Raw genomic sequence first — 23,532 nt, forward strand, 5'->3', positions numbered from 1 at the left:
TTTTCTACCATTAAATCAAAGTTTAATAGGTAAGATTTTATATATTTATTTTTTATTTATATATATAATCTAATCTATTTAATTTATTTTTTTGTTGGTCAGCTCGTGAGCCTGCTTTTGTTCGACTTGTTTATTAACAAGCGGAGGAACACGAGGTGAATTTTTCGGCTCGATACTTTAAGGACTTAATTATAACAATTAAAAAGTTGTGGACTAGATTGAAACCCTGGGCCAAAGGTTGAGGATCTACTATCTAAGGACTAAATTGAAACATTCGTAAAAAGCCAGGACCTCCCATGTAATTAACCCCTTAAATAGCTTCCTTCGGAATTTCCACGACCCCTGCTTCCGTTCTCTCCGCCCAAAATCCCCAAACCCTAATTGTAGGGTTTTACCCCGCGACGCCATGGACGTGGACATGGATACACGGAGATCCCAAACCCCCGAGGAGACGGCCGACACCTTCGAAGACCTCGCCGGCGCCGACGACGACGACCTCGGCTCCGCCGTCCTCGTCCGCCACCAGAGCTCCCCGCGCGAGGACCACCAGCATCTCTGCGCCGCCGTGGGCGCCATGGCCCAAACCCTAAAGGACCAGAGGATCCCCCTCACCCCCGTCGCCTACTTCGGCGCCACCGCCGCCTCCCTCGACCGCCTCTCCCGCGACCCCTCCGCCGCCGCCGCCTCGGATCCCGTCACCACCGCCCTCCTCACCTTCCTCTCCTCCGTGCTCCCCAGGGTCTCCGCTGCTGTGTTGAGGAGCAAGGGGCCCTCGGTTGCCGAATCCGTGGTCCGGATTTTAGGGTTCCGGTCGCTGCCGGATGGCGGCGTGAAGAGTGGATTGAAGTGCATTGCTCATTTGATCGCGTTTGGGGATAAGTCGAATTGGTCGAGGTTATCCCCTTATTATGGAGTACTTCTTGGCTTCGTGACGGATCACCGGCCGAAGGTAATGCAATAATTTAGTTTCTCTCTTACATTGTATTTAATTAGTATATACTTTATCCTCAAGAAATGTGCTATATTGCATCAGATTTTTCTACTGTGTACATCTTTCAAATGTAGCACACTTGAAATTCCCTTTACTTTACCCCCTGTTTAGTTGCCTCAAATCCTAGAATTCTAAAGAAATAAAATTCCCATTTTGCTAAATCCATTGTTTGGTATCATAAGTTGATAGGAATTCAATTCATTCGCAAGGATTTGGTGGAATGATTTGATGTCTGATTTGGTGAGAATTCATTTACTATTTGTTATACTTTATCGATAACGCCAAATACCCTTTTCTTAAATTAGTTATGATATCCTTCTTACTGAATAACTGAGGATAAAATGCGAAATGTAATTACGCTGAAATAATCTCTCATTCTTTATCGAACGATAAAACTGAATGGAATTCGGTTGAACTCCATTTTAGTTCAAACAAAAAATTTCATTTCTATGTATATTCAGTTGAATTCTTCTCAAATGAATTCCATTGAATTCTATTTAGATTTGATGCCAAATGAACCGTTAATATTGCAACCTTCCGTAATGGGAAGGGAATTTAAGAGATTCAAGTCTATTTGAGTTTCTGTATTGTTTAGCCTTTGACGATTTATGACATGGATATGCCGTTTAGCCATTGTTACTTGATTAGAGCTTGAGACATGAGAGTTCCTTGCTGATGGGACGTTAACGCATCAAAAAGATGTATCTTTCTTTGTTCCTTCCCTTGCACTCTCTCAAAATTATGACTTGTCTAAGCTCAAAACTGTGTTTGCGTTTTGTGGCATGGATGGTTAAATGACTACACATCTAGTAAAAATACTTTCTTTTCCCATTTCTTAATGTTGTAACTTAGAGGTCTTCTTATTTTTTAGATAAGAATTTTGTAGTTTACACTTCATTTTAGCTGAATACTGAGAATCCTTAGAATAATAATCATTGAAAAAGAGATAAATTTGACTTCCTCTTTTGGTAAGCAGAAATATATCATTCTGATCATAAAGCAAAATCAGTTAATTTATGAGTTCATGCATAGGATATTATGCAGTTATATGAAATATATATTTAAGAATCTAAGGAATGGTTTGTAGGTGAGAAAGCAGAGTCATGCATCTCTGCGGGATGTTCTTCAGAGTTTCCAAAAGTCAGCAGTTTTGGTACCAGCAAGTGAAGTGATCACTGAAACTTTTGAGCGATTTCTTTTACTTGCTGGTGGGTCAAGTTCTTCAAAAACAGCTGCATCAGAAGAAGGGCCTAGGGGGGCTTTGGAAATCTTGCATATTCTGAATGCCCTCAAGGATTGCCTTCCTCTTATGGCGACAAAATCAGTCAACATGATCTTGGGATACTTTAAACGGCTGTTGGAGTTGCATCAGCCCATTGTGACAAAAAGCATATTGGAGATTTTGCAGTCTCTTTGTAACTATCCAACATCAGAGGGTAATCCTGAATTGCTGTTAGATCTATTATGCTCTTTGGCAGTATCTGCCTCTGAGGAAAATTCGGCAGATGAGATGGCATCAATAGCACGTTTGTTGCATGTCGGTATGAAAAAAGTTTACTACCTGAACAAGCAAATATGCACTTTGAAGCTCCCAGTTATATTCACCGCTCTTGGAGGTTAGCTTTAATAATTATTTCTGGCTAATTCCTAATTTTTAGCCTGTAGTACATTTATTTGCTGATTTGGGCGATGTATCTGTTCTTTTCATCATTACTTTAGACATATTGGCAAGTGGGCATGAGGAAGCTGTGTTTGCTGCTATGGAGGCTTTGAAGGGTCTGATGCATTCTTGCATTGACAAAAGCTTGGTTGAGCATGGAATTAGCCAAATCAAGGCTAGACTACAAGGGTTAAGGGCTGCACCCACCGTTATTGAAAAGATTTGTGCTATCCTTGAAAGCTTCCTCGGTTTTCAGTATAATGATGTTTGGGACTTATCATTTCATGTTCTTTCCTCAGGGTTTGATATTCTAGGTAAATTTCATTTTTGTTGTCTTCTTCCCCTAGCTTTCTGAAAATTTTCTTGGTAAATTCAGTTGAACACTCGAATGGTAAATTTTGGTTCTTGAAGATTTTGTCAATGCAGTAAGTTGTGCAATGTTCAGCCATTTGTGTGTAAGTATGTGCATTTGCAGTCTCGTGGCAACCATAAAGGACCTTGATGCATTCTTAGGCAGCTTGACAGGCTTATTTGTACCTAAATAACCTGCCTGTGGCTTTTTACGCTGTAGCTACGTAAAATTGGTAATGGATTCAATGTTGATAACTACTACCTATATATATATATATATATATATTGAGTATGTCTCCCGTGCTTTCGAAAGTACGGAGGCCTTCGTACTTGTAAGTTGTTTTCGATGATAGGACATCCAATTCGACGATTGGCTCTATTAGGCATAATCTATGCTATTGGAACTATCATGAAACCAAATTTTATAATTTTTCGACATCATTTACCAAGCGATCACAGGGTCTCAAAAATGACTATTTTAACTGCCGATGTGGCACGTTTTTAATTTCAACGGTGTAGAAGTATCCAAATTACATGAAACTTTAATAGAAAATTCTACTTAACAACAAGAGCAAGAACAATACTTCCGATTTGAAATTTGAGTCATTTATCACTATTTTTTATGAGATTTTTATTGTCAGCCGTTCATTTTGAGGCTACTCGTTCACTAGGCAAACGGAGTAAAAAAATTATGAAATTTGGTTTCTAGATAGTTCTAATAGTGTAGATCATGTTTAACGGAACCGATTGCCGAATCGGACGTCCCATCATTGAAAACAACTTACAAGCACGGAGGCCTCCGTATTTTCGAAAGCATAGGAGCCTAGCTCTATATATATATATATATATAGAGAGAGAGAGAGAGAGAGAGAGAGAGAATAGGGCTACTGTGCTATTAGGAGCACGGCAGCCTTTGTGCTCCTAACTTCCTAACCATCCATCAATTTTGATGGGTTGTTAGGATGAGAGAGAGAAGAGAAATTAGGAGGAAACTCAAAGAAGAGAAATTGAGACACCTAATTTCTCCTCAATTTCTCTTTTCTCTCTTATCCTAACCATCCATCAAACTTAATGGATGGTTAGGAAGTTAGGAGCATAAGGGCTACTGTGCTCCTAATAGCATAGTAGCCCTGCTCTCTCTCTCTCTCTCTCTCTCTCACTCTCTCTCTCTCTCTCTATATATATATATATAGAATTTGGCTGGAATACTGTTAATAGCACCAAGTCATTGATGCTATTAGGTTTTCATGCCTTGGATGAAAAAATGTGCAGTTAGAATGATAGTGGTTCCTGGTTAGGATGATAGTGCTCCCTTAGGGTTGAGTGGGTGGTTGGTTGAATAGTATGATCCAACGGTTAGAAATGATGAAAGTGATAAATCTAACGGCAGAAAATTTGGTAGCACCAAACGCTTGGTGCTATCGATAGTATCCCAGCTGAATTTTATATATATATATATATATATATATATATATTTGGGTGCTTACATCCTTCTAAAGATACGTTTTACTAGAATACTAGATACTTTTACAAGATTTTTGTTATTTGACATCTCAATAGCTTAGTGTTATATAGTTCCACATCAAATATCTAATTATCTGTACTAGTGCATTGTTTTCTTTAGTCTTTCCATTGGTTTCTTTTCCATGTATGCATATTTTCACATAGTAAAATACAAGTATTTTTGAAATATGTTACCTTAGCTTACTATGTGCACTTGGTGCCCACATGCTGCAACTACCCTTCAGGATGTTGGTTAAGTAATCAATCTGTGTTTGGAATTTACAATACTGTGGGAAATTCCTGTTCCCTCATGATGCCTCAACTCTGAAGCACCAAGTGAATATTTTGCATACATTATGTCGTCATACGTTCAGATATTCAATGTGCTTTTATCTCATGGCTTGAATTTTTTCCTTACAATTGTGCACATATTATGATATTACTGAATTTATCTATCCTATAATCTTTGAGTTTAATGATCTTTCTTTGCTTAGTATTTCCATTCCTTGATATATGTCATTCAATGTTAAACCTTTAGGAGAAGCTTCATGCTATCTAATGGCCAATGCACTGAAGAGCCTTGCAGATATAGAAAAATTACCCGATGAAGATTTTCCTTACAGAAAGCAGGTTTTGTATTGTTTGCTATATTTGGCCATGTTATTATCTTCAGTTTTACATTATGGAATTATAGGTCACTGGATCATAGTAAAGACTTGTGTATTTTCAATCTATTTATGCTCTTAAATACGCAAGGCTTGCTCAAAATTCATAATGAATTAAGAGTCCTGTTAGAAGTTATTTGATCTTTTTCTTCTCGTTTAATTCAGTTTTCCCTTCTCTTTTTGCAGCTTCATGAATGTATTGGGTCAGCCATTGGTGCTATGGGACCTAAGGAATTTTTAAATGTTTTACATGTACAAAATATATCGGACGCCAATGTATGGATTCTACCTTTACTAAAGCAATATACTGTTGGTGCCAGTTTAAGCTTTTTCGTGAAAGAGATTTTAAAAATGATTAGCTGCATTCAGGAGAACATTCCTAAGGTATGAATTATTTCATAGGAAATTCGAGTCAATTTTATTTGGCATGCATTTTAACTGGATAGTTTTAATTGAACAGCTTGTTGAGGAGGATAAACTCTTCTCAGCTAAGAGGGCAGAAGGTTACATATATTCACTGTGGTCCTTATTGCCTTCTTTCTGCAACTATGCTTGTGATACTGCAAGTAGCTTTGGAGATCTTCAAAATGTATTATGTGATACACTCCGTAATGAGCCCAGCTTGCATGGGGTAGTGTGCTCCAGTCTTCAGGTGGTTCTCTTCTTTGCTAATAGTTGATTTACTTGTATATCCTGCAAATTGTCTATCTGCCTATGTATGTATGTGAAAAATTCTGAATAATTATTGATGCCCATAAAGTGCTTGATATCTTCCAGCCCTAGTACTTTCAAAATTGTTTACTTTATGGAACTTTTTCTAATACATGACCAACTAATGCCATGAATTGGAAAACTCTGCAACTCAAGACAAGTGCATTTTTGTAAGAAACTTCACCATCAATGGATATTATACAAATTCAAATATTACAGGGCTGCACATGTAATTGATGATTTTGCAGGAATATTTATGTGAAACCCCTTACCAGTTATTGTTCATGTTCTTTATTATTGCATGAAATGTTAGGATTTATCCTTCTCTTCTTGTTTCTAGATTCTAATTCAACAGAACAAGGGCATACTCTCTGAAACAAAGCAAAAGGACACAGAGCCTGAGGATGAATTAAGCAAGCATGTGAGTAGAGCTAAGTCCTACTATACCAAAGAGTTGGCAGAGGGAAATTTAAAAGCCATACGAGCTTCTTCTTCAAAGTTTTTGAAAGTCTTATACTCTATATTCTTGGAAACTTCAAAAGACAATGGTGGAAGCTTGCAGGTATCGAGTTTCTTGTTTCCTCATTAATGCTAATTATTGAAGTTTTCCTAATTTGTCTGCATTACTGCTGTATGCCATCTATTTCATCTTTGCATGAAGACATGTTCAGATGTTTTTTTCTTCGGCCATCTGTCTATTTAATAGATCATCGATTTTGTTAGAGCCATTTACTTGCCATCTCTCTCTGTCTCTCTCTCTCCCCTAATTCCATTCCATTTAGTCATGGCTTCTTTGTGGAAAAGATGATGGCTGATAAGGAGATTTTTTTTTTTTCCTTAATATATACATTTGGGTGGTGGTGGGTGCACTAGAGGAGAGTAGAGATTTTTTATCTGAAGTTGATATTCACCTCAAAACTGAAAATGCCCTTGGTAGAATGTTCATTTTTATAAGTGGCGAACAAACTTTCTGGATCTCGTTACTTTAGCCTTGAGAGTCCAAATTCATGTAATTGCTCCATAAGAGTTCCTCTTGTTGGTGGTACTAGCGACTTCTAACCAGAATTATTGTTTAACCAACTTGCCTGGTCGATGATGATCCTTTTGGGAAATATTTTAGCATGAAACTGTTTATCTTCTTTTCCAGGTCCAGAGAGGCTACTTTTTTTTTCATAACTAAGAAGAACAAGTGGTAGTAGAATATTTTTCTGGCTTGGTCCTTTTGATCCAGTTGTCCATTACTCCCAAGTTAAATTATTTCTTTTTCCATACTTTGTCACGAAGCTCCCAGCTGCTAAATGCTCCTGAAACTGGAATTCTTTAGAATCTATACTTCTTAAATACTTTATTCTAGTTATGAATTTGCTGATTCTACAAGAAGGACATAACATTTTTCTTTCTTTAAATTTTTCTAGTCCACCATCAATGAGATTGCTTCGATAGCAGACAACAAGGTAATCAAGAAATTCTTCGTGGATACCATGAAAGAACTATTGGAGGCGACTCAGGAAGCAATAAAGTCAAAGCAGATTGATGATTCCAGTTCAAAGCAGATTGATGATTCCAGTTCAATGCAAATTGACGCTTTGTCCAGCTCGAAAATTATGAGGAGGTTTGTTTAAAAATTGCAAAGTAATTCATAATTAGGTGTTTCTCATCTGTCTGAATGGGAGTTTTTTTTTCGGAATCATCGCAAGTATCTCATTTTGTAACAACCTCCTCCAGGGCCCTCTTATTGGACTTTGCAGTTTCGCTTCTGCCTGGGCTGGGTGTAAAGGAGATTGATTTATTATTCAGTGCTATTAAACCAGCAATTGAGGTCCATATATAGTTTATTGCAAATTAAATCTTTTTATCAATGCTTTATCTATTGATTGTGATTCCCCAGAAAAATTTATTTCTTACAGGACGAAGGTTTAATTCAGAAAAAAGCATACAAAATTCTTTCAGTTATACTCAAGGTTAGTCTTGTAGGTAGATCCTTGGAGAAGTGTTTCTTTTCTCGTCCATGAAGTGTCAGCTGCTAATTATATTTTCTGTTCATTGCTAGGATTCTGATCAATTCGTCAAAAGGAACTTGGATGTGCTTCTCGACTTGATGATTAAATCACTTACATCTTGTCAATTTCCATCAAAACGTTATCGACTTCAATGTTTATATTACTTAATTGTGTATATTTCAAAGGTTAGTGATAAGATCAACTCTCCTTTGATGTTGGTGATTTGGGTATATGATGATTCGGGCATATTAAGTAGACTTTAATTAGAAATCTGTTTTGTTGTTTATAGGATTCATTCGAACAAAGGAAGAGGGACATTGTTAGCTCCTTTCTCACAGAAATATTGCTAGCTTTAAAGGAGGTAAGCTGCTAGTTCTGTGAAGGTTTTGCGGTATGTTACTATGGGGCAAATACTTGCTGTCTCTTAATAGCATATTTAGTAGTAATGATTTTTGTTGTCTTCATATCTTGGAAAAGTCTATCTTATTCTCATTTGCTAGTTGTTTGAATATTTGATCCATAATGTATGGAAGGTGTGAGATTTTTCTATAACATTAAGGAATCTGCAGATGATTTATATGGATGTTCGATGATTTTTTTTCATTGTTATGGCTGTAGCATCTATCAGTCTGCTATTTCCTTAGGGACTGCATAATTGTTCTTTGACTTTAAAATTTAGCAAGACCCAGCTTTTTTTATTATTTTGTCAATTGCAATAAGTGTTAACTATCTCTTTTATCAGGCCAATAAGAAAACAAGAAATAGAGCTTATGATTTGCTTGTCGAAATTGGTCATGCTTGTGAAAATGGAAACAATGGCGGAAGCAGACAAAAATTGCAACAACTTTTTAGTATGGTAATACTACTGATTGATGATTTACCTTTTGAGTTGATATATATTTTTCTGTTGCCCATAAGGGAGAAAATCGAGAAATACTAAACTTAATCAACTGTTAGTGCTAATGCTTTTATCATACATCAAATAGGAGTTTTCATATGAAAATATCTTATCTTCCTCTGTTTACTCAGGTTGCTGGAGGTCTTGCCGGCGAAACCCCTCATATGATTAGTGCTGCAATAAAAGGGTTAGCTCGCTTGACCTATGAGTTTTCAGATCTCATTGGTTTAGCTTACAACTTACTTCCATCAGCATTTCTCCTCCTGCAAAGGAAGAACCGTGAAATTGTAAAAGTATGTTTCAGTCTTGCAAGTTGTCTTTCTAAATAATGAGTAACTTTTTTTTCTTTAAAAAAAAAAACTCTCTAGTGTAGTGTGTGGTGTAGTGCACCCTTTTTTACCATTTTTTTTTACTGACATTTTGTGATTTCTAATATAGGCTAATTTAGGTTTTATAAAAGTTCTGGTGGCCAAATCCAAAGCTGAAGGGTTGCAAGAGCACCTAAGGGACATGGTCGAGGGATTGTTCAAGTGGCAAGATGATACGAAGAATCACTTTAAAGCCAAGGTGCCTTTCTCTTTTCTGCATATAGTTCAAACATGCAAACATGATTCTTAGTTCTGTGATTTGTGCAAATCAGAAGTTTTATCCTTAATGAAAACTGCTTTCTAGATGTACATCCATCAACTATATCAGGGGGAAAAAATCAAAATATAAAAAAGGGAATTATTTTAACTCACTGTGGCATTCATTCTGTATGTTATATCTAGATCAAGTTACTTCTTGAACTGCTGATAAGGAAATGTGGTTTGGATGCTGTGAAAGCGGTTATGCCTGAAGAACATATGAAACTGCTAACCAACATAAGGAAGGTAAATATCATTTTCTTCCTTGGTGCTATTTATAATCCCTTTTTTTTTTTCCTTCGTCCTACCTTAATTTCTCTTGAAAAGTAGATTAAGGACCGAAAAGAACGGAAGACCAAATCTTCAGACGATGGAGAGTCACTTACAGCAAGAACAAGTATCTCAAGGTAGCGTGATTTCAATAGTCTTTTAGTTGCAACTGATATATAATCGTATATGCACGTGCTTCATAAATCCCTTTTTTGGGCCCAACGAATGGTTTCATTTAGTATTATAAGAAACTTTTAATTCTTTAGCCCCTGTTTGGTATGGGGTTAAGGGGTGGAATAATCCCTTAACTCCATACTTACTCCCAAACACTCACAAAAATGGGTGGGGTTAGCTAACCCCACCTAACCCAGGATAGCCCATTTTGGGTGGGGTTAGCTAACCCCACCTAAACCCACCAAACCTCAATCAAACACTATTTTCTATTCATAATAACCCACTATCCTTCTTATCTCATCTACTCCAACCAAATACTATTTTTCACTATCTTGGACTAACTCCAATCCCCAACCAAACACAAAAATACTCTAACCCCCTTAACCCTGAACTTAACCCTATCCCTGAAATAACTAGTTTTTCCTTAACCACGAACCAAACGGTTGCTTAAAGAATTGGGTTGATACTGTTTTACCACAGAGGACTCTAAAATATTAGCATTACATGCGTATGTAAAATATGTTTCCCTGCCAATGTCAGAGGCTTGTTTAAGTTTCCTGCGTCAAATTCTTCTTACATCTCCATGTATCTGGGGTTAGGCTATGGACATGCTTAGAAAGGTGAAGCTATTATAATTCTGCTCCATTCTGTGATAAAAATTCAAATGGCTTGAGTTTCGTTTAGTACGTGCCTATGCAGCCAAATTCATCTACTTCGTCTTGGTGTTGGAAGGAAGAAATGTATTTATAGCAAGCTGCATTCTGTTTGGTTGCAGTCGTCATTTTCTGAACCTGATACCTGTTTTTGTTAATTTGCTATTGCTTCATGCTGTACAGGCAGAGTAGATGGAATCATACTCGTATTTTCTCTGATTTTGGAGATGAAGATGGGAGCGACGAAGGTGATGCTGAACTTGGGATGGCCAAATCCGTTAATTCTTCTTATCGGGGTTCAAAAGCTTTTTCATCTAGGTACTTTTTCTCCTTCAAATGCTTTTCAGGTGCATCCTTTTTTCAATTTTTAAATTCTTCAACACTGTTCATTTAAAAGTCATCGTATTCATAACTCATATTCTTTGTTTCTAAATATTTATTATTATCTTGATGGCTTTTGCATAGGTCTACGCGAAAGCGTAAGACAGCAAAAAGCTTAGCTGAAGAGTTGATCGACCAATCTGATGGTGATCCACTAGACTTGCTAGACCCTAAAACAATGAGAACAGCGCTCCAATCCTCGTCACATACCAAAAGGAATAGATCATCTCTTGATGAGCCAGAGATAGACCCCGAGGGCCGTCTAATTGTGCGTGAGGAAGGCAGCAGACCTAGAAAGGAAAAGAGCTTCTCTTCTGATCAGGACTTGGATACAAAAAGCTTCTTGGGAAGCCGTTCTCTCGTGAGCACTTCAACAAGAGGACAGAAGCGTAGGAAAACAGCTGAATCTGGGTGGTCGTACACGGGCAAAGAGTATACCAGTAAGAGAGCCAGCGGGGACCTAAAGAAGAAGGATAAGTTAGAGCCTTACGCTTATTGGCCGCTTGATCGGAAACTGCTTAACCGCCGGGCGGAGCGAAAAGCATCTGCTCGGAAGGGCATGGCGAGCGTTATGAAGAAGTTCACGAAGAAGCTTGAAGGGACAAGTGCTACTGGTGCACTTTCCGTCAAGGAGATGAAGGTAAGAAAGAAAGTAAAGGGAAGCAACAAAAGAAAGTAAGATATTGTTAATTATATTTAATGATCTGAGATGTACTGCATCAATGGTCATCATTTTTGTTTGGTTTAAAGTATGGAGGAAAAGTTGCATATTGTGCGCGAGACTTTTCCTGGTTTTGAGGATGTATAGTCGCCGAAAGAGTGCAAACCGAAGCAAGTTGGATGAAGACGGTGACTGTTATTACCGGCTCGAATTCGTATTTGTAATTGTATGATGATTTTCTTTTTTGCCCCTAAACTTCTATGGTGCCAATAATTTTTTGATTTGTTGTAGAATGTTCAGCTTTAATTGTCTATTTGGTGTTTTTTTTTTTTTTTTTTTTCCGTTTCGCCTGCGGTAGCGGGGGGAAATGCATAGGATATTTTCTCCTATAGAAACTATTCAGGTCGTATATGGATATGCATATGGATATGATTTTAGAGATTAAAATTCATTCGGATATTGATATGGATTTGGATTTTTGGACTTCTTTTTAATAGTGTTATATTTTATATTTAATAAATTATGTTGCAATATTATATCTCAGCGTTTCATTCTCCTGGTTCCTATATCCAAATATTCTCTTCCTTTATTCCAGTATTATGCTTTTTAAAGTTGGAAAAACTTTAAATACCACTCTTGTTGTTTCGTATTTTGTTATTTTACTACCCTGTGGTCTAAAGTGTGTCAATTTAGTATTCTGCAGTTTTATTTTTCTCTTTTTATTTTTCTCTCCACTAATTTTTTTTTTGTTAAATCAGTGGTCTTTTAAAATTAAAAGGTACTAAAGTGAATATTCGTTAAACTTAGGTGGGATATGTGAAATTTTTTGTCTATAATTTAATGAGATGTTAACTGAGTTGATGAAAAAAAAAAAAGAAAAAAAAAAAGAAAAAAAAAAGAAAGCACTAAATTGATACACTTTAAATTACAGAATACTAAAGTGAGAAAGTGCGAAATCACACCGGTGGTATTTGAAGTTTACCTTTTTAAGTTTCTAGATTGGTAAAAAAAAAAAGAAATCGTTGATTGTTTGATTGCTAATGTGTGGGTCTACAGTCTCGATCCAGGGCCGCCCGACCTGCTACTTCGGGCCATGCTAGGCCGCTACCCTCAGGCCCGTTGGTCCGGCACCGCCCGGCCCAAATTGGCATGGGCTGTGCTCGCAAATTTTCTCCGAACTCTTTAAAATTTTAAAAATTTTAAAATTTTTTTTATTATAAAAAACTTTTTCTTATAAATTTTAATGTTTTTTGACCAACTATCAGTTCTTAAAAATAATTTTCATCTTTTGTATATATAAACTCCTTTGATATTAGTTATTTCAAAATTAAATTTTAAAATTAGATATTAATAATAACTAAATCAATCAACTCTTATGAAGTAGTACATAATATCGATAAAGAGTAATATAAGGTAAGCAAGGTTTCATGTGGGAGCAGTGGATAAGATCCATTTTCCCTTTGCATTATTATGATCCCTCATAACCAACATATGTTAGGTGGATGAAGCAATAATTTCATGTTAGATCACTGTTGAGGAAAAAAAAATGTTCAGATTATTGTGTACAAAATCTTGGAATGGGGATAGAGCCATTTTTTATGAACTTTAAAAAAAATAAAACAAAGGGTAAATTGCACTACTAGTTCCTGAACTTTGATTCGAGTTTTACTTTTGGTCCTCGAAGTTGCGATTTGGATGATTGGGATCTTGAATTTTTAATAATGTTTCAATTTAGTTCCTAAATTTTCAACAATATTTCATTCCGGTCCTTATTGTTATATGCACTTGATTTATCTTCAGACAACATAGTTTTTAAATTCTTCACCAATTTCATATGTTTAATTTAACTGCTCAATTTGTATATCGAGAATAATTATAACTTAATAAGTGCTAAATTTCTTAATTCTTCACCAATTTCATATGTTTAATTTAATTTAAAAGCCCTGCGTGTAGGCAATAATTTGGTCTCTACTATTAAATAGGGAATATGCACAAAGGACTAAAATGAAACTTTTCGATAGCTAGAAACTAACTATAGAGTAGGGTTACGATATTCCTATAAGTATAAATTTTTTTATACTTGTAAGTTTTCGGTCGTTGGATGAGGAAACGTGCGGTTAGGATGATAGTAGTTTCCTGTTAGGATGATAGTGATCCTCTTGGATTTAGTAGGTGATCAGTTGAATAGTATGATCTAACAGATAAAAATGATCAAGGAGATAGATTTAACGGTCGAAAATTTATGAGTATAAAGAGAACTATAGTCGTAAGAGTAGCCGGACTCCTAATTATAACACCAAACTTGAATGTTTGAGAAACAAAACGGAACTAGGGGAAAAGTTCAGGGATGTTTGCCAAATTTAAAATGTTAAGATTGATCAAACACTAATTTTATTCGAACCCAATTAGAACGGGACGAGTTTATCCTAATAAATAAAAAAGGACATACTTAACCCAACACAATAGTTTTACAAATTAGGCTTGAATTGTATGGAGAGAATTGCTAAGATATTTATCATCAATAAATGAAGCCTAAAAAATTAATTTGTCATTAATGAATACCTACCGCAAATGTGAGAATTAATTACTGTATGAAATAAAGTGATAAAGTGCTATATTACCTGTCAAAATAAAGTGCTGTACCACAGGTTTGATAGGAGCTACTTCCTGAATATGTAGAAGATACCTCTAAAATCTCAAATTTCTGATAATTCTGGTTTATGTGTGTGGTTGAATTTGGATTTAATAGTTCTGATTTTATGTATGATTGGATATAGACATGATGAGTATTCCAGCATCAGGTAAAAATAATAGTTTGGTTCCAATAAATTATTACTGGGAGAGTATGTCAAATTGTTATAGAAACAATGTGGGATTGAAAAACAAGGTGTTCATGTTTGGTGTTGTCCGATAAAATGCTATTTCCAGTAGTGTTATTATAAAATTTAAAAACAAAAAGCTGCATTAATTAATATATCCTCTAAATGGCTTCTCCGAAGCTCCAAATGGCATCTCATGTTAAGCTACTTTGATATCAAGGCTTGTTTGACTCTGATTCTACTTAAGTGTCTAGTAAAGCATTCAATAGATAGAAAATGAAACTTTGAGTTTCTAAATGGAAGTCTAAATTTGATACTTTTTGATTCTTTATAGAAAGAAGTTATTGAGAATATTCTGACATAACACTTCTACAAGTAGCATTATATGACTTGGATGTAGCAATTCTCCAACATTCCTAGAGAAATCAAGAAAATTCTGAATCATCACAAGAAAACAAAGTATGACGTTTTGGCGATATGTAAACCGCCCACAAAAAATAAAATAAAATAAGAAAATACATCGCTCGAAGCATCTGAGTTCGACTGACTTGGCTCGAACTTAAGTGAAAGTGAAAACAGAAAGAAAAATGATCCGTGTATCCATCCCCATCTGGAATATGCGGGGGTTTTGCGAAGATCTTGCGGTGTGTCAAGACCAATCAAATTCTGGCGTACTATAGCGTATATCAGAAGAGATCGCTGTGATCATTGCTATATCCGTGTAACAATATAGTCGTATCTATATTGCAGTACCGCGAAACAAACTTCTAATTAAGCTCCCATTTTAGCTCTCAAAAAAAGGATAAAACTAAACCACTCTATTTAAGGTGGTGATGACTACAGTTAAGAAATCCAGGGACCAAAAACGGGTAATGAGTCACCAATCCTCCGTACTCTATAACAGGACAAAAATTAGAAAGACCAAGTCAAATGTGTTAATTAGATTAGGGTTTGTAATTAAAGGTGGGGATAAGGTCAACAAACAACTAAAAGCTATTAATGCTTTGCCACCTCCCATTTTTGAAAGAACTTAATTATTGCCTACACCACCACATGTATACATAATAAACTATAAGTAACACCTCATATTTGATTATTATTAAGTAAAAGTGTATAAAGCTGTTACCCATTTTGATCTGGCTGTTTAATTAATCTTCAAAATTTTTAGTTTTGCTACATAATTTTTAAAATTTATTTGATTTTATTCAGTTAATGACTTTTTAACTTTAAATTCTAAATATAGTATTCATCTCTACGAGTTTAATTAATATATGTTTTATGAGTCTGGCTACTATATTTTTATAAGTATAGATTCCCTTTATACTCGTAAATTTTCGGCCGTTAGATCTACCGCTTTGATTACTCACTCAATCTTAGAAAACCACTATCATTCTCGCCGCACATCCCTTCATCCAATGGCCGAAAACTTATGAGTACAAATGAATCTAAACTCATAATAAAGTATAGTAATCATAGCCTGTATTTTATATAATTCGTGTAATTATAAATTTATTGAAATAAATAATGAGTTTAAATTTTGTATTCGAAGAGTTACCAAATAACTTAAATCAAACAAATTGAAATGTTGGATATTAAATTTAAAATTTTGATAAATTGGATATATAGTCGAATTAAAATGACGTATAATTTAGATAAGTTTTATATATTTTTACCTTATTAATATTCTAAAACTAGTTTCTATTCTAAAACTAAAATCCAGTTTTATTGATCTGCAATATGTAAAGATTTTATAGTATAAATTTTGTGAACTTACTGCCTATAAGGTGACAACTTTGTTTCAGTGCATAAAATTTATCAATATTCAATATATAAACCTTTTAAGTTTGAGCACCCATTTCTCTTATATAAGTTTGATATTCATCTAAATTTAAATTTTGTTACTTATGACTTCAAATTTAAATTTAGACAGTAACTTTTAAATTTTGTTAGATTTTAAACTTTTTAAATTTTAACTTAAATAGAATTTCAATTCCGATTCCGATTCCGATTCTTCTTACAGGCCAAACAAATTCGGAGTTTTCCTGATTTCGTTTTTTCAACCCTGTCTCCTAGTTTCGATTTTTCAATCCTGTTCTGATTTCGATTCTTATTTTAAATCAGATATGCTTTTACTAGGGAGCGTGTTGTGCCAATAATATTTAAACACTTGGTACAAGCAAATATATATATTTTTTTTTACTTTTAGTTTTTTTTTTTTTTTGGGTCCAGAAAAAAAAAAACCGCGCGCGACAGTCGTTCCCGCCTCACAGTCTTTCTTCCAACATCGTAATTATTGGGAAAGCCAACTGCCCGTCTGTCCCGACTCCCCACAACCTCCTGAAAAAAAAAAGAAAAAAAGAAAAAAAGAAAAAAGAAAAGAGAAAAAAAAGGAAAAAAAAGAAAAAAGAAAAAGCTAAAAGTCCGTGATATTCTCACCCAACCTTTTCTTTTATAATATCGCGCGCTGAGCGCCGGTCAAACGAGGGACGAAATTTATTGCCAGCACGTTCTCAATAAATACGGAAAACTTCAAATACACCATGTAATTTCATATTTTCTCACTTTAGTATCCCCTAGTTTAAAGTGTTTAATTTAGTACCCTATAGTTAGGGGTGTAAACGAGCCGAACACGAGCGAGCAGGGGTCGGCTCATGTTCGGCTCGTTTATTAAACGAGCCGAACACGAGTTGGCTCGTTAAAGTATCGAGTCGAAAAATTCAGCTTGTGTTCGGCTCGTTTATTAACGAGCCAAACACGAGCTGGCTTATGAGCTGACCAACGAACAATAAATTAAAAAAAATATAGATTAAAATATATAAAAAGTAAATTTATAAAATTTATCTATTATGACTTTTATCTAATAGTTGAAACATTTACATATAAATAAATCTTTTTATAATTAAGCTCGCATTTATATTTATTTTGCCAAAATTTAAATAATAAAATATATATTATATTAATTATTTATTATATAATAAAATATAAATTAAATAAATTATATAAATAAAATATATGATTCATTCTAGTTATCTGAGCATATGAGCGAGCTGACCAGCTCGTGTTCGGGCTGTTAATAAACGAGCGAGCCGATCTCGAGCTCATTTCGAGCCGAACACGAGCTGACTCGCGAACAGCGAGTTGGATTGCCATCCCTACCTATAGTTTCATTTTTGTCTTTTTATTACCGATTCCACTAATTTTTTTTATTAAATCAGTGACAAAGTTAAAACTAAAGGGTACTAAAGTGAATATTCGATAAATCTAGGTGGGGCATTTGAAGTTTTCAGTATATAATTTAACAAAATATTAATGAAAAAGCTGATGAAAGATAAAAATAAAACTATAGAATACTAACTTGATACACTTTAAACCACAGGGCATTAAAGTGAGAAAGTGCGAAACCACATGGGTGGTATTTGAAGTTTCGTTTATTTCTTTTTAGAAATAAACTTAGCAGGAAATATGAATTAATTAGAATTCGAACTCGGGACATCAGGTACTAGCCACCAAATTTCTGGAAATGTGAATTAATTAGAATTCGAACTCGGGACATCGGATATTAGCCACCAAATTTTTGCCACTTGCACTGGGGCCGGTTGGTACAACTTGAAATGTGGATGTGGTAAAATATAGATTTTTAAAAGTTATAGAAAAAAAGTAAAAAAAAAAAGTATATAAATTTTTTTTTTTTTATAATTTAGCCTAAATATAAATTTTAGTTGGGATCTCCCCAACCACATCTCCCCGAAACCCTGATTCGCTATTATATATTAATTTTATTTTTATCGAATTGTTTGTTGAATACTTTTTAGTACTAAAATTTGTTTAAAAAATTTAAACTCTAGAGCAAAGAGTTGTAGCGAGATAAAGTGGCACATTGTGATGAGTTGAGACTCCTTAATAAGGCGTTGTTGGGACACCCTATGCACATATACTGCAGCTAAAGGCACGTTTGTTTCACCGTAAATAAACTTTGGGTTGAAGTAGACTTTGGGTTGAAGTAAAGTTCAGGTGAAAATTACTTCATCTATGATGTTTGTTTCTAACTGTGAAAATGAAGTTCTACCAATTCTACTGTTTGTTTGACAAAAAATAGAGGACGTAAAAATTGCAGTTCTTCACTTTTTCTGTTTGTTTCACCGAAAATTATTCAATCCCAACACTCCCAGTAAACTTGCATCCTAAATGATATTATTGTTTATTTTATAATTTAATAAATAATAAATTATAATAAATAAAAAATAATATAATTATATATCTATATATATAATTATAAAATAAAATTTAAAATAATTATATTGTTTTTTTGCATATAAATAATATAATGCAGCAAATAAAATTCGGAAAGAATTATTAACATTTAACAAATTAATTTGTCATCATTTTTTAAATATACAAATTAAATAAAAGATATATTGAAACTTAAGTAACCAAATTTAATCATATTTTAGACATGCAGCCTAACTAAAAAATTAATTACTTCTACATTACCATAATTAAGTTCTCATTCTTCTTTCCTTTACTCACCAAAATTGATTTCGCCCTATGGGAGAGCGAAGTCAATTTTGGTATTTTGGGTAAACTGAAATTTTGACCACATTAATATTAGAATAAACCAAACGGCAGAAGTAATCAATTTTCGCCGAAAATCACTTCCCCCTCCCTATTTACGGTGGAACAAACATGCCATAATATTAAGGCTATGAAACATTTTAAATCTACTATTCAATTTTAAAAATAATTATTTTATTATCCAACTTTTTAATTTATTTGATTTGAATCAGTCAACTATATTTTGATTCTAAAATTTAAGCTAATTACTTGCTTTAATAAATTTGTAGCTAACTATGAGAATTGCATAAAATATACTAACATAAAATTGTAAAAATAAACAATGAATAAAAATTTTGAAGTCAAGTGTCAAGGACCTGACTCAAATTAAATAAATTGAGATATTGGATAGTAAAATCAAAATTTTGAATTAAAGGTGGATAATCGATTCAAAATAGTTTATAATTTAGATAGGTTATGTATGTTTTTACCTAATATTGATAATAGGCCACTAAAATGTAAGACATATTTTCATAAAATATTCATTTTTATTTTATATTTTAAATTTAAATCTTGGCACTTAATCTCGCATTATTACTATTCCGTCAGATCATTTCGTGCATATAATTTACGACGCAACTAGATAACTACTAGTATAATCATTTTACCCTCAGAAATGATGGAAAAAAAGTTATTAACAAATAATGTGAAATTTTTTTCATAAAGTTACGAATTTAAGAGAAAATAAAAAAAAAAAGCATTTCGACCATTTTTTAGGGTATAATAGATATTTCAATAAGTTATTCGCATGTGCCACATAATTTATATATGGAATATTGGTAGAATAATAATAGTGCTTGATTAGATTATGTGCTACAATTTGAAGTTTTAAAAGTAGTAAAATAGATATTCTTAAAAATAAAATGATAAAATATGAAAGCAGGTATGTATAAGAGAATTTTCTGTATTATAATCTATTTAATAATTAGTGTCTCCCTATCAAAATATAACATAATAGATTTAATATGTAATATTATAAAAGTTTGCATATAAAAAATATGTAGTATGAAAATTTATTATTACATAGGCATAATGGCATATAAATCCACTTTCTATGATGTCTAGTATGCATATTTTCCAAATAAAGAGTAAAAATACCATAAATTCTAGGCTATAAATTGCATAAAATATGCAACATATTTCAAAATTTTCATGGAAGAGTCCTTCAAATTTAGAATTTTCATTTAATAATTATTAAATACTCATCTCTCACATATATTCCTTTAAAAATTGTATATGTGCGAAAACTTAATTTTAAACATTATCTTAGGAAAAAAAATTATTTATTCTGTTAAAAAAAAAGGGTGTTCCTTGAGATAATATTTTAATTCCTAATAAACTCCTTTATAATTAGTTAGATTTATATAATTATATCCCACTCGAGATTCCATATCTCTCCTCTTATGAATTAGATTTCCATCCCATTCAAGAAAGAGACATTTTACTAATTAATATCAAAACAAAAATTGCAATTTTTGAGGGGTTAAAATGAAAATTCAAAATTTATGATGATACATAAATAATTATATGTTTAAGTGGGTTTTATTTATATAATTAAATAATCAAACTAAAAAACCGTTAGATGTAACTAAATAACAATTCCAGAAGAAACAAAATCAAGTACGAACAAAAAGAAAGGGTTAAAAAATGGATGTAGACCCCTCAACTATAGGATATTCTGATGTGGGTCTCCAACTTTTTTATTAAGGTATCTTAATTTTTTAAACTTTTAAAAATTAAGTAGTGTTAGAAAAATAAATTAGAGATTTTATCAAATCAATCAACAATCTTTTCGTCTTATAATAAATAAAATTAAGAAATAAAGGTGAATAACTAATAAATTTAATTAAATCATTAACTGCACTAACTAAGAATTTTCAAATAAAAAAATTTAAACTTATAAAGATAAATATACATTCAAAGTTGAAATTAAAATGCGCTCAAATTAAGCAAACTGAAAGATTAGATATTAGACTCAAAATTTTTAAAAATTAGATAGCTAACTCAAAATAGTTCATATTTTAAATAAGTTTTATAATTTTTTTTTAAAAAAAACCCTCCAGTATAAAAGGCATCTAAGATAGAGTGGAGGGATAATATAGTTAATTTAATTTGGTAAACTTCAAATTGCGCTCATCTGACTCAGTTCATATTCACTTTGTTATTCTGTGGTTTTAAAAGTTTAGCGCATTTTTTATTTTGTCATTTTGTAATATTTATAAATTTTTTTTTACTGTCTTATTTCATACAGCATTATTTGATGAAATAAAAATTAAACTACAGGCGAAATAAAATACTTTAAACCATGGAGCGGTGAAGTGAAAATGAGCTAAACTATGATGCACAATTTGAAAAAGTTTGCTATATTTTATTTCCAGCAAAATAAATAAATAAATAAATAAATAAATAAATAGATAAAGTTAAAATTAAATTAAAAAAACCACCACCTCTCTTCTTTTATCTTCTTTTACGCTCTTCATTATCTCCCCACCAAATCTCCTCTCTCTCACGTGCTCTCTCTCTCTCTCTCTCTCTTTTCTCTTTCCCTTTAACCACTTTTCTCTCCCCTCCTCTCCTCTCATTTTCCTTCTTTTAACTCTCACCCCTTCATCCCAATAATATAAAGATTAATAAAAAATTAATAATAATAATAATAATAACAATAAGATCAATCGCAATCGTTCCCCCTCTCCGGCGCGACGAGCCCTCCGTCCTCGTCGCAGCCGTCGCCGTCGACAAGGAGGCAATTCCGTGATCCCGTCAAATAGTAAGTAATTCAATTATAAATTTCATCTGCAAAAATTTATTGATCAATCATATATAATATATAATTTTATTTTGAAATTTTTTATACTCTACATAAAATATAGAGGAGAAAATGAAAGGTGGGGGTCGGCCACGAAGCGGGGGCGGGGACCATCTATTGATGGCGAAAGATCCAAGACTTAGAATGCGGCGAAAATAATAATGATAATAATAATAATAATAATATTATTATTATTATTATTATTATTGTTATTTATTGTTGGAGAAAAGTTTGAAAATTTTAATTTATTTTTTGTGATTGAGGGAGTCGGTCTAGGATCAGCTGACGTAGGCGAGTCCCTGGTCAGAGGAGAGATTGTTTCCTGAACCTGGCCTACCATGTTATTTAATTATAAATTATTTATAATTTCGTGTGCAGAAATTTTTTATACGCAGTTAAAATAATTCATAAAATTTTTTCGCACAAAAAATTTCAGCTGTCCATTTGAAAGGTTATAAGTGAAGGGAGATCCCTCTCGTCTTTCAATAAGCAATTGATTTTTTTTTTTTTTTTACGTTTAAGAATTTTATACATAATATATTTTTAGAAATTTATAACAAAGTTCCGGCAAGAAATAGCATTTCAACGAAGACCTTGCTGGATTATTAACCATCTAATTAAATATCATTATCAGAAATAAAAACTATCCAAAAAAAATAGTTTTTTACTATACGGCCGGTAAGAATAAGATTTTGCTAATTCAATTAACCATAATAAAATTTGCTTATCATTCGGATCCCGACTTAGTCTGTTATTTTTAGATTCTGGTTCGGTCAAAACTCATCTCATGCTTTTCTTTGGGTGATTGACATTGATATCAACTGTGCCGTCTCGATTTGGATTATCCATCTTAAAACTATTCTAAGTTTTAGCATAGCTCAAAATACTATAGCCAGATTAAAATATTTAGCTCTACTACACCTTACATATAAAACTATTCCACGTACTAGGAATGTTGGTGTTGGTTCGATGATTAGTCCTATAGGCATGGTACATTACACGGCAAGACGGGATTATGCGCATAAAATTTCTGCACACATAATCATAGTAAGAAACAGTGCGGGGACGATATTTTAGTAGGTGTATAGACCGGGTCGAGGGAGTAAATTCTGCCGGGTGGGAGTCCAGGGCCAGGGGTAATGAAAGGGGGTCCGTCGGGAGTTGTTTTCCGGTGGGTCTCGGTCGCATGCTGTCCACGACCGCCATAACGACCTCCTCCCTAACCCAAACGCACCCCCCTCACCTTCACTAATTTAAAGACCCCCCCTCTCATTTTTATTTTTAATTTTATTTTAATTTAATTTTACTTATTCAATAATTCTTACTTACTAAAATTTGAGCGTCAGAAGACGTGAGATACTCTAATTCAGCTTGTTAAAATAAAAAAATTTTCAAATACTATTATTGTGGTTTCATACTTTTTTACTTTAGTACTATATAGTTTAAAGTGTATCAATGTAGTGCCCTTTAGTTTTATTTTTATCTTTTTATTATCGATTTTATTTTATTTTTCGTTAAATCAGTGACAAAGTTAAAATTAAAAAATACTAAAGTGAATATTCGATAAATCTAGATAGAATATTTGAATTTTTTTGTATATAATTTAACCGAATATTAACGAAAAATAAAAATGAAACCATAGGATACTAACTTGACACACTTTAAACCACAAAGTATTAACGTAAGAAAGTGTGAAACCACATGGGTGGTATTTGAAATTTATCCTAAAATAAATGATATAATTAAAAAGAC

The 23,532-nt window shown here is 33.3% G+C and overlaps 1 protein-coding gene across 2 annotated transcripts; it reads left to right on the forward strand.

Moving 5' to 3' along the window:
- Positions 352 to 12,021, forward strand: LOC109728695 (RRP12-like protein). 2 transcript variants are annotated; one of them, XM_020259172.1, is made up of 19 exons: positions 352 to 949; positions 2,079 to 2,607; positions 2,711 to 2,965; positions 5,044 to 5,135; positions 5,357 to 5,554; positions 5,631 to 5,822; positions 6,222 to 6,443; positions 7,297 to 7,493; positions 7,607 to 7,700; positions 7,789 to 7,842; positions 7,932 to 8,066; positions 8,171 to 8,242; positions 8,624 to 8,737; positions 8,911 to 9,072; positions 9,218 to 9,346; positions 9,550 to 9,651; positions 9,736 to 9,812; positions 10,686 to 10,820; positions 10,968 to 12,021. In XM_020259172.1, exons 1-19 carry the CDS (start codon positions 407 to 409, stop codon positions 11,560 to 11,562), a joined length of 3,897 nt encoding a protein of 1,298 aa, XP_020114761.1. In that variant the 5' UTR covers positions 352 to 406; the 3' UTR covers positions 11,563 to 12,021. The 2 variants fall into 2 exon arrangements, with proteins under 2 accessions (XP_020114761.1, XP_020114762.1); XM_020259173.1 differs by lacking the exon at positions 8,624 to 8,737.

Source organism: Ananas comosus, linkage group 24 (assembly GCF_001540865.1).
Source record: "Ananas comosus cultivar F153 linkage group 24, ASM154086v1, whole genome shotgun sequence".
Lineage (NCBI taxonomy): Eukaryota > Viridiplantae > Streptophyta > Magnoliopsida > Poales > Bromeliaceae > Ananas > Ananas comosus.

What these genes read in the sequence shown, in the direction of transcription:
- LOC109728695 (XM_020259172.1), top strand. Translation starts at nt 407, where the DNA reads ATGGACGTGGACATGGATACACGGAGATCCCAAACCCCCGAGGAGACG. An exon ending in ACAATGGTGGAAGCTTGCAG is followed by an intron (nt 6,444 to 7,296) that starts GTATCGAGTTTC and finishes AAATTTTTCTAG; the next exon opens with TCCACCATCAATGAGATTGC. An exon ending in TTCTTTCAGTTATACTCAAG is followed by an intron (nt 7,843 to 7,931) that starts GTTAGTCTTGTA and finishes GTTCATTGCTAG; the next exon opens with GATTCTGATCAATTCGTCAA.